We start from the raw sequence: 14360 nt of genomic DNA on the forward strand, positions 1-14360 counted from the left end.
TTTCAAAGACTTCTATTTACATATCAATTTTATTATTATTTACTTAGTGTTAGCTCTTCCCTGTTTAAGAACTTCAGTACCTAGTTAGACATGTCCTAGACAAAGTATTTCTAAACCACAAGCTGGGTATGTTAGTTACATTTACATTGGAATAAATATATGACTGACAAGGTAAACACAGATTATAAGATACTGCCTATTTGCCTAGAGCAATGAATAGTAAGATGAAGTACAAAAGAAAAATTTGGAACACAAATAGACATACCATAATTGTTGCTATCTCCTCAGGGTTGTCACCATCTAGGTCAAATTTGAATGTAACCATTTTCCGATTATGCGTCTCTAATTGACATTCTACTACTCGATCTCCTTTATTTGAAACCTAAAAAGGAAAAGGAACTTCATCTCAAAGAACATATTTAGGTTTATTACCGAATTTGAGAAAAGTCATTTAGATCAGCACTTGAATTTAAGCCACAGGAAGCATGGTGTTATCACTGTTCCTTGGATCACAAGTACTTTTGTCTCTTCAACTGTAACTAGAAAAATCTGAAATGGTATCGGACTTTGAGCTACTCCCTAAAGACTATGGAAGGAATAGAAAGATTTCTTTCCTACAAGTTAAAACTCTTTACCCATTTTCTTTTTAGATTTTTGTTTATTTGTTTGATGAGAGAGAGAGAGAGAGAGAGAGAGAGAACCTGTCTACTGGCTCATTCTTCAAATGCCCACAACAGCTGAAGTACCAATGCTAGGAGCTAGGTACTCAATCCAGGCCTCCTATGTGGGTGGTAGGAACCCAATTACCTGAACCATCACTGTGCATACCAGGGTCTGCATCAGCAGGAATGCAGAATCAGGAGCTGGAGCTGGAAATCAAACTCAAGTACTCCAATGTGGGACACATGTGTCTTAACCACTGTTTTTAACTACTATACCAAACATGTGCCCTAGCGCAAGAAATCTTTTTTTCTCTAAAAGCTAAATAGTATCTCATTATTATAATATGGAATTCAAGAATATCATTTGGGTAATCAAAAGAGCCTGATTTTTCAATTCATGAGAGCCTTAAGAATTATTTAAATGATGTTAATTTACTGGCCCTATAAAATTTATGAGCTACATGCTCATTTTTTCTAGATGAAAATGTGATACTCCTCAGTTAAAAAAAATCGAGTGTGCACATTAAATGGGATGAGTAATACACAAATTAAATGAGGCAGGGCAGCATTGCAGCGCAATGAGTTAAGCCACCCCTTGCAATATCAGCATCCCATATCAGAGCACTGGTTAAAGTTCACGGTTGTTCTGTTTCTAATGCTAATGCGCCTGGAAAAATATCATAAGGTCCAAATAGTTGGGCCCCTGCCACTCACGTGGGGAACCTGGATGGAGTTCCAAGCTACTGGCTTTGGCCTGGACACTGGCTATTGTGGTGTGAAACAGTAGATGGAAGATCTCTCTCTGTCACTTTTTCAAATAAAAATAACTAAAAAAAAAAAAAAAAAAGAGAGAGAGAGAGAGAGAAAATGTTATACAAATCATGTGTCACAAAGACAAAGTATTTTTATTTTATGGAGTGGTTTGGATTTGTGACCTCTAAAATCCCGCTTAGTGCCAAATTCCTTTTTTTTTAAAAAAGATTTATTTATTTTACTTGAAAGTTAGAGTTACACAGAGAGAGGAGAGGCAGAGAGAAAGAGAGAGAGAGAGGGAGGGAGGGAGGGAGAGAGGGAGGGGTCTTCCATCCGATGGTTCATTCCCCAACTGGCTGCAATGGCTGGAGCTGTGCTGATCCAAAGCCAGGAGCCAAGAGTTTCCGCTGGGCCTCCCACACAGGTGCAGGGGCCCAAGGACTTGGGTCATCTTCTACTGCTTTCCCAGGCCACAGCAGAGAGCTGGACAGGAAGTGGAGCAGCCGGGTCTCGAACCGGTGCCCATACGGGATGCCAGCGCTTCAGGCCAGGGTGTTAACCTGCTGTGCCACAGCGCCGGCCCCGCCAAATTCGTTTAACAATATGAAGTCCATGAATCAACAATACTTACATTCAAAATTCTCAATTTTGGGCGTGAAGTCTTTTCATGACGAGATCGACTTCTCACAGATTTTCGATAATGTCGTTTTGTAGTTCTCCCTTCATGCCTTCCACTGGAGGTTGGGACATTCTCATTGCCATCACTCATCCCTGAAGCAACATCTGAATGTGCACTTAAAAAAAAAAGAAGCCTTTAATTTCAATATAAGATTTAAATTCTGATATTTATATATATTTAAATTTTTAAAAGATTTATTTATTTGAAAGGCAGATACACACACACACACACACAGAGAGAGAGAGAGAGACAGAGAGAGAAAGCTCCTCCATTGCTGGTTCACTCCTCCAATGGCCTAGTAATAGCCAGGGCTGGACCAGGCTAAAGCCAGGAACCTGGAACTCCATCTGGGTCTTTCACATGGGTACAGGGACCTAAGCACTTCAGCTACATTCCACTCCTTTCTCAGGAGAATTAGTAGCAAGGAGCTGGATTGGAAGTGGAGCAGCTGGAACTTCCAACAGCTTGTGCTCATAATGGAATGTCAATGATGGTGGCAGCTTAACTTGCTGTACCACAATGTCAGTCCCTATTCATTTTTATGTATTTGAAAGAATGAGAGCTAGAGAAAAGAGAAAGAGACAACTTCCATTTGCTGTATCACCCACCAAATGCCTGCAACATCTGCTGCCAGTTCAGGCTGAAGCCAAGAGCCAGGAACTCCATCTATGTCTCCCAGGTGGGTGGCAGGGATTCACAACCTGAATCCCTATCTGTTAACTTCCAGGTGTATTAGCAGGAAGCCAATCAGAAGCAGAGACATGGGACTTGATCGCAGGCACACCAATATGGGATGCAGATGTACCAACTGGTGGCCTAACCTGCTGTACCACAATGCATACCTCAAAAGTCTGATATTTTGAAGTTTCATACTATTCTTTTTTTTTTTTTTGACAGGCAGAGTGGATAGTGAGAGATAGAGAGAGAGAGAAAGAGAGAGAGAAAGGTCTTCCTTTTTGCCGTTGGTTCACCCTCCAATGGCCGCTGCAGCTGGCGCATCTCGCTGATCCGAAGCCAGGAGCCAGGCGCTTCTCCTGGTCTCCCATGCAGGTGCAGGGCCCAAGCACTTGGGCCATCCTCCACTGCCTTCCCGGGCCATAGCAGCGAGCCCTGGAAGAGGGGCAACTGGGATAGAATCCAGCGCCCCAACCGGGACTAGAACCTGGTGTGCCGGCGCCGCAAGGCGGAGGATTAGCCTGTTAAACCACGGTGCCGGCCTTAAGTTTCATACTATTCTACCTACCAGCCGAGGAAGGAGTTTTTAGTTTTACATACCTGTCTATAGAGGAAACCAATGTGGGAGGCTGGGGAGGTTGTGGCTGTGCTACTGGAATTGGTTCTGGAGGAGCAACCTGAGAGACTCCCTGAGTACTCTGTGAATGGAAAGAACAATTGAAATCTTGGCAGTAACATACTTTATCACTCACCATTCCCAGTAGAGTACTCTTTTCTTTCTCTTTTTCTTATCCCTCCCCCAAGTCCTAGAAGCACTAAATTTACTAGTAATCCTCATATTCAGCATCTAGAGACAGTGGTCTTAAAAACAAAGTTTCTAAAGCTAGTCTCTGGTACAGACTGCATGGTGTGCGGTCAGCCAACGTATTTGCTAGGCAGTGTGAAACTACAACTTGCCATGCAGCCAGCATCTTACCAGAGATGTGCAACAGGGCAGGCAGAGCAAAGTGCAAAGATGAATTCAGATCTTTCCCCTAGTAGGGCAAAAATGATTGCTGGGAGCATAGCAAGTCAAGATACTCTTATGACTGCCAATGACAAGAGTGTGTGAAGATAAGAATAATGGCTAAAGTACTAGCTAGAGAAGTGAAGTGCTAATAGGGTTAATCTCCAAGGCACACTCACTTCCCAACAGAACAGCCAGTGGCAACAAGGCCCCCACATTGGCATTTCATTCTGCTGTAAGAAAAAGTCATTCAAGAAGTTAGTTTGATATAGTCTCCCAATAAGTTCTACACCAGGGGAGCCTATGTGTTTCCTTTGTCATTTTTATCCCATTATATTTATTTTGTATATAAACATGCAACAATTCCATTTACCTCCAGAACTGCTTGCTGGGAGGATGTAGTGGGGGGTTGTTGTGCTAAACTCACTGCTGGCTGAGACACTTGAACCTGTCCTCCTATACCGCCCACAGGAACCAAAAGATTTGATTCCACATAAGGCTGCACCACTGTAGGAAAGTAAGCTGGTGTAGCCAATGCTTCTGTCGGCATGGGAGGGGATAGGACTGTAGAATGGATGCAAACAGAAGCCACGTTGGAGGAGGGAGCAATATTTGAATCTCCTGGGTACTGTGGTGGCAGTCGAGGTGGGAAGCCCTGTGACAGAAACGAGGAAGGCAAGTTAGTGCAGGTTGTGTCATCAAATCAGCACAACAGCAAGACATGCAAGAAAAAAAAAAAAAAAAAGGCACACAGCAAAAAAAAGAATTGTAGCCTTATCTTATCTCTTAATCTCTCTTTTTGAAAAAATAATCTAAAGATCATTCTCAAAATGAAACGGTAGACTGGTTCCAATTTAGGGGACAAGATTCTACAATCATACCTTAAAAATTGTTGGATTTTCTCCCTTCTAGAGATTATACAGATATGAGGAAATAGACTTAGTAATTCTCCCTAAAAAATAATTTCTGGCCAATCTCAAATGGAAGAATGCAAATGCCCTTACAGGTATCTAGTCACTCCAGTCATTTTATAAAATGCTTGTTTTAGAAATCTAAACCCTGAAAGTTTTTGTTGATACCAGTTGGCCACTTTATCTACTTGGTCCATATATACAATAGAGGTACTCTATTGATGCCCAGTATTCAACCAACTTACACTGAATATTGAAAGAACCATTTTTCTCCCAAGTGGTGTCTTAAGAATATAGAAATAATCAACAAACACCATCACCCTATTCTTTCTCAGAATTTTACTATTTTAGCTTCTCTCAAGATCACCAACTTTTGTTACCGTTACTCGGATACTTAACTACTAGGTTTTCAAGTTTTTGATGGTCTACTATTAGAACCAAACCCTGTGATGCCCTCCTTTTAAGCTAGCTAACACAATACCTGGTATATAACATCTCCAGAGGGAAGTGGAACCTCAGCAGCTTGTCCAAGGTTAGCTGGTATTCCCATGGACTGAACTGCTGTTTGTAGAAGGTGTGGGTGAACCTGACTTGGCAGCTGAGTCACAGGCTGCAGAAGGGTTGGAAGCTGACTAGGAACCACAGTTGATCCCCCTGGGATTGCAGCTGCCGAAGCAGATGAAGCCAGGGTGAGCAGAGGCTGATTAATGCCAGCTGCCATTGTGATGGGAAGGGATGAGAAACCTGTCTGAGCCGTAGTAACATGAGGAGTTGATATGGGAATTTGAGAGACAGGGTATTGAGGGAGTAAGGAAGTAGGGAGTGGCTGTCCCATAGAGAGGAAAGGAGCACCAGAGTGGACTGGAACAACTGAGGGTTGAGTTGCAACTGGGATCTGAGGTTCGCCTTGGATAGTTGGTACTGGCTGGGAAGCTGGAAGCTGGGAAGGTAAAGAAAAACAAAACAGACAGACTTTTATAAAAAACAAAAAGCAAGGCTGCCAAAAGCAAGCTTTATGTATAGCCAAAAAGAAGGAGAAAAATAAACAAAACAAATCCCTGCATACATTAGTGTAAGTTAATGTGCCACGTATTAGGGAAAAAGCAGGAGACAAAGAGGCTAATACACTGGCCATTGTTCCAAACCATTTGTGGTAGAAAATTTTGCCAATATTTTATCATTTGATAATAAGGATAACCTTTTCACTGGCAAAAGTGGCTCTCTTTTAAAAATAGCTTTACTGCTATATATTTCAGATACCATAATCTATTGTCATGCTTGCTGTCAGTAAATCTACAACTGCTATTGCAGTAATATGGAAACTCAGATGAATTCCCTCCCAGAGGAATTAGACTTCAATCAAATTACTTCCACGATTCTAAAGTCTAAACATAGCTCTAAAAAAGTGGGTATAATTAACACAATTCACTAATTGTAGGATGTTTTTACCTCTCTCCTCTACTGCTCATTTTCAACATCTGCAAAATTGGGGATGTATTATGCAGCTGATAATGTGTCAGCATTTTATAGCTGATAGCATCTCAGAGGCAATAAAACATGACAGTAACACACAATACACATATAATACAAGGGCAATATGCATAAAATTGAAAAAAGGTCATGCAGAAAAGCATAAATTCTACAAGGTACTTTTCAAGTAATAAGGACTACATAGGGAAGAAAAGCACCATTCCATACAAGCTGTTTTTGGACTTACTGTCAAATAGGCAGTGAGGGAGGAAACTACAGAAATCTACATGAAAATAAAGCATTGTTGCAAACCTACACTATTAGATATGGCTGACAATGAACATCAGATTCAGTTATCAAAGCACTTTTATTTAACCCATTAGTTCTAATAGGTTATCTATTGATACTGATAAACCTAAAAATGAAACATTTTTAACTGGCACCGTTATTAGTATGTTCCCATTTATATTAAACAATGAAAATGGGGCAATTTTTACTGCATTTTGTAGGAAGGCCAACTAACATAAGCAGATACTTCACTATTAGAAGAGAAGGCAGAACGCTGTCTAGGGTAAGTTACATGAAGATCCCTTTTAGCATCCTTTCTGAAATTTAAAGTCTACCTGCTTTGCAGATGATACTTGGGGCAAGACCTGTGGAGGCTGTGGCTGATTCCCAGGCTGTGCCGTAGTGGCCTCATTGGATCCAGATGTCTGTGGAACTGAATACTGTATAGTCTGCTGAGGAGGAGCTGTCTGCTGCATTCCCTGCTGCTAAGAATAACACAAAATGATTCAGTTTCATTTCAAATCATTATTATCATGCTTTTAAGGCAGTATGCTTACCTAAAGCCTTCCGTGTCTGTAAATGATATTTTTGGTAATTAACATGTACAAAAAATCCAAATTCATCAATCTTTACACATCTGTTTTTCCTCTGGTGTTCTTTATTTCTGATGGTACCACCAAGAACAAATTAATTTTTCAAACTTCAAGTCACTATTGGTCCTTCTTCCAGCACCATCCATCACTAAGCAGGTCTTTTAAAGACATTTAAAACCATACTCAAACAGCTCTTTTTCCCATTCCACCCAAGCTCTCCCACCCACCATTTCCTATTTCTTTGATCAGCTCTCACTTTGGCTCCCATACTAGACTACTACACCTTCTTTCTTTAATCTCTTTCCTTACCCTACTTTTATTCACTGTATAATGTACTTGAAGAATAGTTTTATTAAGGCTACAAGATAATGAGAAAAGTAATTAATTTGGAATCAGGAGAGTTTCAAATTTGAGATTTAGTATTTACTAACCTTAATATCTTAATTTCTCATTTTATTGCAAAAATGAAGTTTCTTTAAAAAAAAAAAAACAACAAAAAAAACAAGGACACTATCATTCAATCCAAAGTGGGGCAAAGGAAATAATATCTGGGAATTAATCATGCATTAGGTACTGTCATGTAATTGCATGCAGATAGTAAATTTTATAATAAATCACACAAATATAACAGAACCATCAATTGTAAAGTATTAGCTTAACAAATTTTTCTGCCTAACAAAATAAAAACTGAACTTTATAACTCAAGACTCCAGCACATATTATTAAAAATTTTTTAATATAAAACAATAACTGTTTATAATCAACTATGACCAACATACCAGATGATAAAGTAATTAGATGAAGATTCCTAATCCCATTCTCCAGAGGCAACCATTCTTAGTATGTACCCCCTTACAGATTTTTTCCTATGCATAAGAAATCATTTTACACATAGGTACATTTTCCTTGCTCTGTTAAAACAAACAAAACAAAAACATGCCTATCCTATAGTATTCTACAATCTGCTATTTTCATTTCATTTATTAATGATCTTATCTCCTAAGAGTGAATATTTTGGTTGTGTGATTTTTTTTTTCCTACTTAAAATAATGCTGCAACCAGCACTAATAAACCCACTTTATAACAAGTGTCTTAAGACTTTCCTAGGTGGGGCTGGTGCTGTGGCACAGCGGGTTAACACCCTGGCCCGAAGCGCCGGCATCCCATATGGGTGCTGGTTCAAGACTCCGCTGTTCCACTTTCAATCCAGCTCTCTGCTATGGACTGGGATAGCAGAAGATGGCCCAGGTCCTTGGGCCCCTGCACCTGCGTGGGAGACCTGGAAGAAGGCGCAGGCATCCCATATGGGTGCTGGTTCAATACTCTGCTGTTCCACTTCCAATCCAGCTCTCTGCTATGGACTGGGATAGCAGAACATGGCCCAGGTCCTTGGGCCCCTGCACCTGCGTGGGAGACCTGGAAGAAGCTCCTGGCTCCTGGCTTCGGATTGGTGCAGCTCTGGTTGTTATGGCCAATTGGGGAGTGAACCATTGGATGGAAGACCTCTCTCTCTCTCTGCCGCTCTTCTCTCTGTGTAACTCTTTCAAATAAATAAAAAGATTTTTCTAGGTGATGATCTACAAATACTATTTTTGCCCTTCTTATTTTTTTTTTCCTAAATTCTCTTACTTTATCAAATAGAATCATCCAAAGAGAGCTGAAATAGCAAGACATCATGATGTTTTATTTGTACTTAATTATTTCTGATCATGTATTGTTAATTTTTTTAAAAAAAACTTTTTGAGAAGCATACATGCAGATACACACACATACACCCCTCCCCCCCAACACCTGCTGGTCCTCTCCCAGATGCCTGCTCCTCAAAGGATGGGGGCTGAACCAGCTGAATTATCACAGCTGCCGCCCAGAGTCCACATTAGCAGGAAGATGGAATCGAGCTGAGCCAAAGATCAAACTCAGATATTTTGATGTGGGATACAGTGTTCTAACTGGTTTTTCAACTGCTAGGCCGAACACCCTCCCCTCCAACAAAGAGTTTTTAACGTTTATAAAAATTAGAAATGAATAAATGTTTAATTATATAAAATTTATTCTCAGCAACTAAGATACATAATAGATAACCAATTTTAAGGCAACTCAACATAAAATGATTTCCTCATTTTCCTACTATGAAAGAAAATCTTTTTTTTAATTTTTAAATTTTTTAACTTATTTTTTGACAGGCAGAGTGGATAGTGAGAGAGAGAGAGACAGAGAGAAAGGTCTTCCTTTGCCGTTGGTTCACCCTCCAATGGCCGCCGCAGCTGGCGAGCTGCGGCCGGCGCACCACGCTGATCCGAAGCCAGGAGCCAGGTGCTTCTCCTGGTCTCCCATGGGGTGCAGGGCCCAAGGACTTGGGTCATCCTCCACTGCACTACCGGGCCATAGCAGAGAGCTGGCCTGGAAGAGGGGCAACTGGGACAGAATCCGGTGCCCTGACTGGGTCTAGAACCTGGTGTGCCGGTGCTGCAAGGCGGAGGATTAGCCTGTTGAGCCATGGCGCCAGCGAAAGAAAATCTTTTTAAAATCTAAATACACTTAAAGTTTAAGGAATGCGAATGAAATAACCACAACTGCCTAACTGATTAGTTTACCTAAACTGGATTGCAATATTAATTCAGAAATATTGCTCTCCCTCACCAAACTCTTCACATGTACTATATCAACATCTTTTATTTTCATTATAGCTATATCATGAGTGCTACAGTAGTTTTCTGACATAACACTTAAGGTTGCCTTGATGTAAAATTTGCAGTGACAAATACCTATTAAGATAATGTTAAGATAGTGGGATTTCTTTTTCTCATATCTTATAGGCTGATATTTCTGTAACTTTTGTATTAACTTTTTGATCTCACTAGTCTCACTTGATTTTCATTAACATTTTACTGGTTCTTGTTGTTAAAAATAGCAAAGGAAACCTGTGATATGGAACTATGACAAAGGTTTGAATATAAGGTGGCTCCCTTGTACTCCAGGCATAAATTTGAGGAAAAGTATCTATATTTGAGCATATGGCAATTATATATGCTCCTCTACTCCTTTCCTAACCTATTAATTCAGAATTATGCTCACATCCAAACTCTTCCTGAACTTATGTCCTCACATAAATATGTTCTAGCTAAACTGAACTATTATTTGTTGCTGTCCTTTATTTTTCTACCTTTGTGACTTCTATCTTGCACACACTGCTCACCCTTCCATCCTTCTGGCCTAGAATATTCTTTATTTCTACATCTGAGTCTAACTTATAATCAGAATTCAATTCAAATAACATCTCTTTCAAGTAGCCTTCCTGTTCAGGAAAGATGTTAAGTTCTCTCCTTTTGGGTCATAGCTGTCTAGTCAGACTACTTAGACCAAAACTCTGGCAAAATTGTGGCATAACAGGTTAGGTCACCTCCTGTGACACCGCATCCCCAATATGGGTGCTGGTTCGTGTCCCAGCAGCTCTACTTCTGATCCAGCTCCCTGTTAGTGCATCTGAGATGGCCCAAGTGCTTGGGCCCCTGCTGCCTACGTGGGAGATATGCAGGAAGCTCCTGGTTTGTGGCTCCAAGCTTCAGCCTGGCCCAGCCACAGCTGTTGCGGCCTTCTGGACGGGGAACCAGTAGTTGGAAGATGTCTCTTTCTCTGTCTCTCCCTTTCTCTCTGTAACTCTCTCAAATAAATAAATCTTTAAGAAAGTTACCAATTTTGGCTGGTGCCGTGGCTTAATAGGCTAATCCTCCGCCTTGCGGCGCCGGCACACCGGGTTCTAGTCCCGGTTGGGGCGCCGGATTCTGTCCCGGTTGCCCCTCTTCCAGTCCAGCTCTCTGCTATGGCCCAGGAAGGCAGTGGAGGATGGCCCAAGTCCTTGGGCCCTGCACCCGCATGGGAGACCAGAAGCACCTGGCTCCTGGCTTCGGATCAGCATGATGTGCCGGCTGCAGCGGCCATTGGAGGGTGAACCAACGGGAAAAAGGAAGACCTTTCTCTCTGTCTCTCTCTCTCTCACTATCCACTCTGCCTGTCAAAAAAAAAAAAAAAGAAAAAAAAAGAAAATTACCAATTTTATTACTGCACTAATCTCTTAAGTTCCCTGGATCTTCCTAAAAAAATAAACACACACACACACACAAATAAGTAAAAAAAAATTTTTTAGATGTTCCTTAGATTTTTCATTCAATGCTTCTTAGCATAAAATCTGATTCCCTATCTTGCAGACTAGGAATAACTAAAAAGGACTTTGGGACAGACATTTGGCCTAGCAGTTAAGAGGCTGGTTGAGATGCTAGCTTCCCATACTGAAGTGCCAAGGCTTGTTACCTGGCTCTCCCTCCTGAGGCCAGGTTTCCACTAAGATGATGGCTAAAGTGGTTAGGTCCCTACACCCACATGGGAGACCTTGATTGAGTTCCTGGTTCCCAGACTTGCCCTGGCCCAGGCCTGCCCATTACAGACATTTGGGGAGTCAATTATTAGATGGAATAAGTAGATTGTCTTCTCTGCCTCTGGAATAAAACATGAAAATAACAGAGAGCTCCCATCTACTCATTCATGACCCAAATGTCTGCAAGATGGGACTGTGCCAGAATGAATGTGGGAACCAGGAACTCAGTCCAGGTTTACCATGTGGGGGCAGACACCCTATCACATAAGCCTCCTGATATCTCCCAAGGTGCTCAGGTAGCAGGGAGCTGGAATGGGGGCTGTGGAGGAGGGACCTGAACTTAGGCACTCTGATACAGGATATAGGCATCCCCAGCAGTATCTTAACTGCTAAGCAAACCACCCCATTTTTAAAAAATATTTCATTTATTTATTTGAGAGAGAGAGGGAGAGAAAGATATCTTCCATCTGCTGGTGCACTCACTCCTAAAATGCATGCAAAAGCTGGAGCTGGGCCAACCAAAATCAGTAACCTAGAACTAATTCTGGTCTTCCATGTGGGTGATCAGGACCCAAGCACTTGAGACAACCTCTGTTGCTTCCCAGGGTGCACATTATCAGGAAGTTGAATAGGAAGAGGAAGAGCTGGTCTCAACATGGAATATGGATGTTCTAAGCAGGATCCTAACCACTGTGCCAAACACCATATCCTCTACCTCTTTTTGTGTTGTTAAATTATGTACAGAATTATCTGTTTAAGAAGGCAGATAAATTATAACGCATCTGTAATAATGACTCTTTTAAATTTTTAACTTGTCTACCAAGTTGCTAAAAAATACATTAAGCAAAAGATTGTCTAGAATGTTATTAAACATGAAAAATATTGTGCCTCTTGGCTTTCCTTTCAAACACTTAACAAGTCAATTACATTAGGAATCTAACAAGAGATGTGAAAGTGTTTTAACCATTGCTAATCCATAAAATGTAGCAATGATTCTTCTTACCTGCTGAGGATGCTGGACAGGTTGGGAAGATGGAACCCCTGTTAAGCTACTTGTGGGTGGCTGGACCTGGCTCTGCCCCTGTACCTGAAGGAAAGAAACAAACATGACAAATTAAATAAGGCCCAATAAATGTCAAGCTTTTATAGTAGTTAAACTCTTCAAGAGTTTGTTTGATCAAAATGAAACATTACCTTAAGTCTGTATGGAAAAAGCCTTTTGGGGCATCTTTTCTAAGAAATGTTTAGTGAAGGATCATAATCACAGAATATCTGATCCCATTCCATACAAAAACTACTTATAGTTAAAACAATCTACTATTGAAGCTCCGGCTGGCTAGAAAAATCAGTCATATTGTTACTGAAAATATAATAATCAGAAAAAAGTGGTATGACTATCAATGTAAAAATTTTTATTTGAACAATGAAAGAAAAGTATTATTTGATAATGCTAATTTGCTTTATTTTGCTATTTCATATAGTGCTATAGTGACTTTTATCAGAAATGTTAAAGATCTATTATCAACTGCTAAGTACCTATAATAATAGTTGCCACCTAGGAATGATTTTGCTACCCTTTAAGGGGTCATTTGGCAAAATATGGAGACATTTCTGGTTGTCATGCTGGGAGAGATGGCTGCTACTAGCTACTAGTATCGAGGAGGTAAAGACCAACGATGCTGTTAAATATTCTACAATCCAAACAGCACCCCCCAACAAGAACTATCCAACCCAGAATGTCAATAATTTTGATTGTGAGAAACCAAGTGTTTCAATTATCAAGAAGTCTAATTCAAAATAAATGAGAAAGTGAGAAACGAATGCAGAACTATACATATAAATAAGTTAAGGAAATGAAATACTACCTTTGTTGTTCCTGTTCAACTTAAAGGGAGTTCTCTGAATCTTACATGGATATGTCATCACAATGAGCTACAGCTTAACCACTAAAAGTATACACTCCTTTTGTAATATGCCTGCAGATATACTGTGTTTAAAGAATGGCTGATAAAACTTTAATATGGCTGATAAAACTTTACAGTAGGGGTTGACAATTTGAAAACTGGTATTTCTTGATCATTTAGAATCTTAGTACTATTTTAAGTAATTGTCACTTTATGGTCATTGTTGGGGTTCTTGATGGAGGAAGAGCACAGGAAGAAAGTAGGAAGAAAAACATATAGTACTTTATAAAGGGGGTGGGTATTGGGTGTAGCAGTTAAGAGACTGCTTGGGATAACCACATTCCACATCATAATGCCTGGTTCAAGAATCAGCTCCTCTGCTTCAGATCTAGCTTCCTGCTAATGTTTGCCCTAGGAGGCAGCAAATGATGGCTCAGGTGCTTGGGTCTCTGCCACCTATATGGGAGGTCTGGATTGAGTTTCAGGCTACTGAAGCTTGGTCCAGTCCTGGATGTTGTAGGCATTTGAGGCGTGATCCAGTAGGTGGACAAGCTCAGTTTCTCCCTTTGAAATAAAGTGAAAATAAAATAAATAAATAAAAAATAAAAAACAAAAAAAAACTTAATGCAGGTGGAATATTTAGATGATCCAAATGGTGTTTTTGAATATATAATTGTGTAGCTTCCTATATAATTTTATGAGCTGTATATATTTGATGATATATATAAAGAATATATGGTCAATACTGACTCTACTTCTTGAATTCTATTGGGTCCCCTTGTCATTATTTGTATGTCAGGGTACACATTAAAAAAAAAAAAAAAAAAAAAAGAAAGGTCTGAGATCTACCTTGGGAGACATATTACAAATTTTTAAAATAAAAAATAATAAAGATAATACCAATTTGATTCTAACTTAGTTGGTAAAGACTAGAATCAGCCTTTAACTTAATGGATTTACTATTTTATTTGGACATATAATTTATAGTGACCTGTTAATTAATGTCATTTTATAAAGGCATCTTCATTTGTTAAGGTAAATTTCCAA

At 40.1% G+C, this 14360-nt stretch overlaps 1 protein-coding gene across 8 annotated transcripts in view; it reads right to left on the reverse strand.

The window, feature by feature from the left end:
• WNK1 (WNK lysine deficient protein kinase 1) overlaps window positions 1-14360 on the reverse strand; it is a 161613-nt gene that overhangs the window by 25418 nt on the left and 121835 nt on the right. For 2 of the 8 annotated variants that reach the window (XM_062194614.1, XM_062194612.1), the window contains exons 9-15: window positions 12413-12496; window positions 6780-6929; window positions 5168-5626; window positions 4149-4430; window positions 3370-3467; window positions 2047-2209; window positions 266-382 (exon numbers count right to left, since the gene is read on the reverse strand). In XM_062194614.1, the coding sequence (XP_062050598.1) occupies window positions 266-382; window positions 2047-2209; window positions 3370-3467; window positions 4149-4430; window positions 5168-5626; window positions 6780-6929; window positions 12413-12496 (1353 nt within the window). The remainder of the gene's footprint in view (window positions 1-265; window positions 383-2046; window positions 2210-3369; window positions 3468-4148; window positions 4431-5167; window positions 5627-6779; window positions 6930-12412; window positions 12497-14360) is intronic. The other 6 variants (XM_062194619.1, XM_062194615.1, XM_062194613.1 and 3 more) reach the window with 5 other exon arrangements.

Source organism: Lepus europaeus, chromosome 6, assembly GCF_033115175.1.
Source record: "Lepus europaeus isolate LE1 chromosome 6, mLepTim1.pri, whole genome shotgun sequence".
Lineage (NCBI taxonomy): Eukaryota > Metazoa > Chordata > Mammalia > Lagomorpha > Leporidae > Lepus > Lepus europaeus.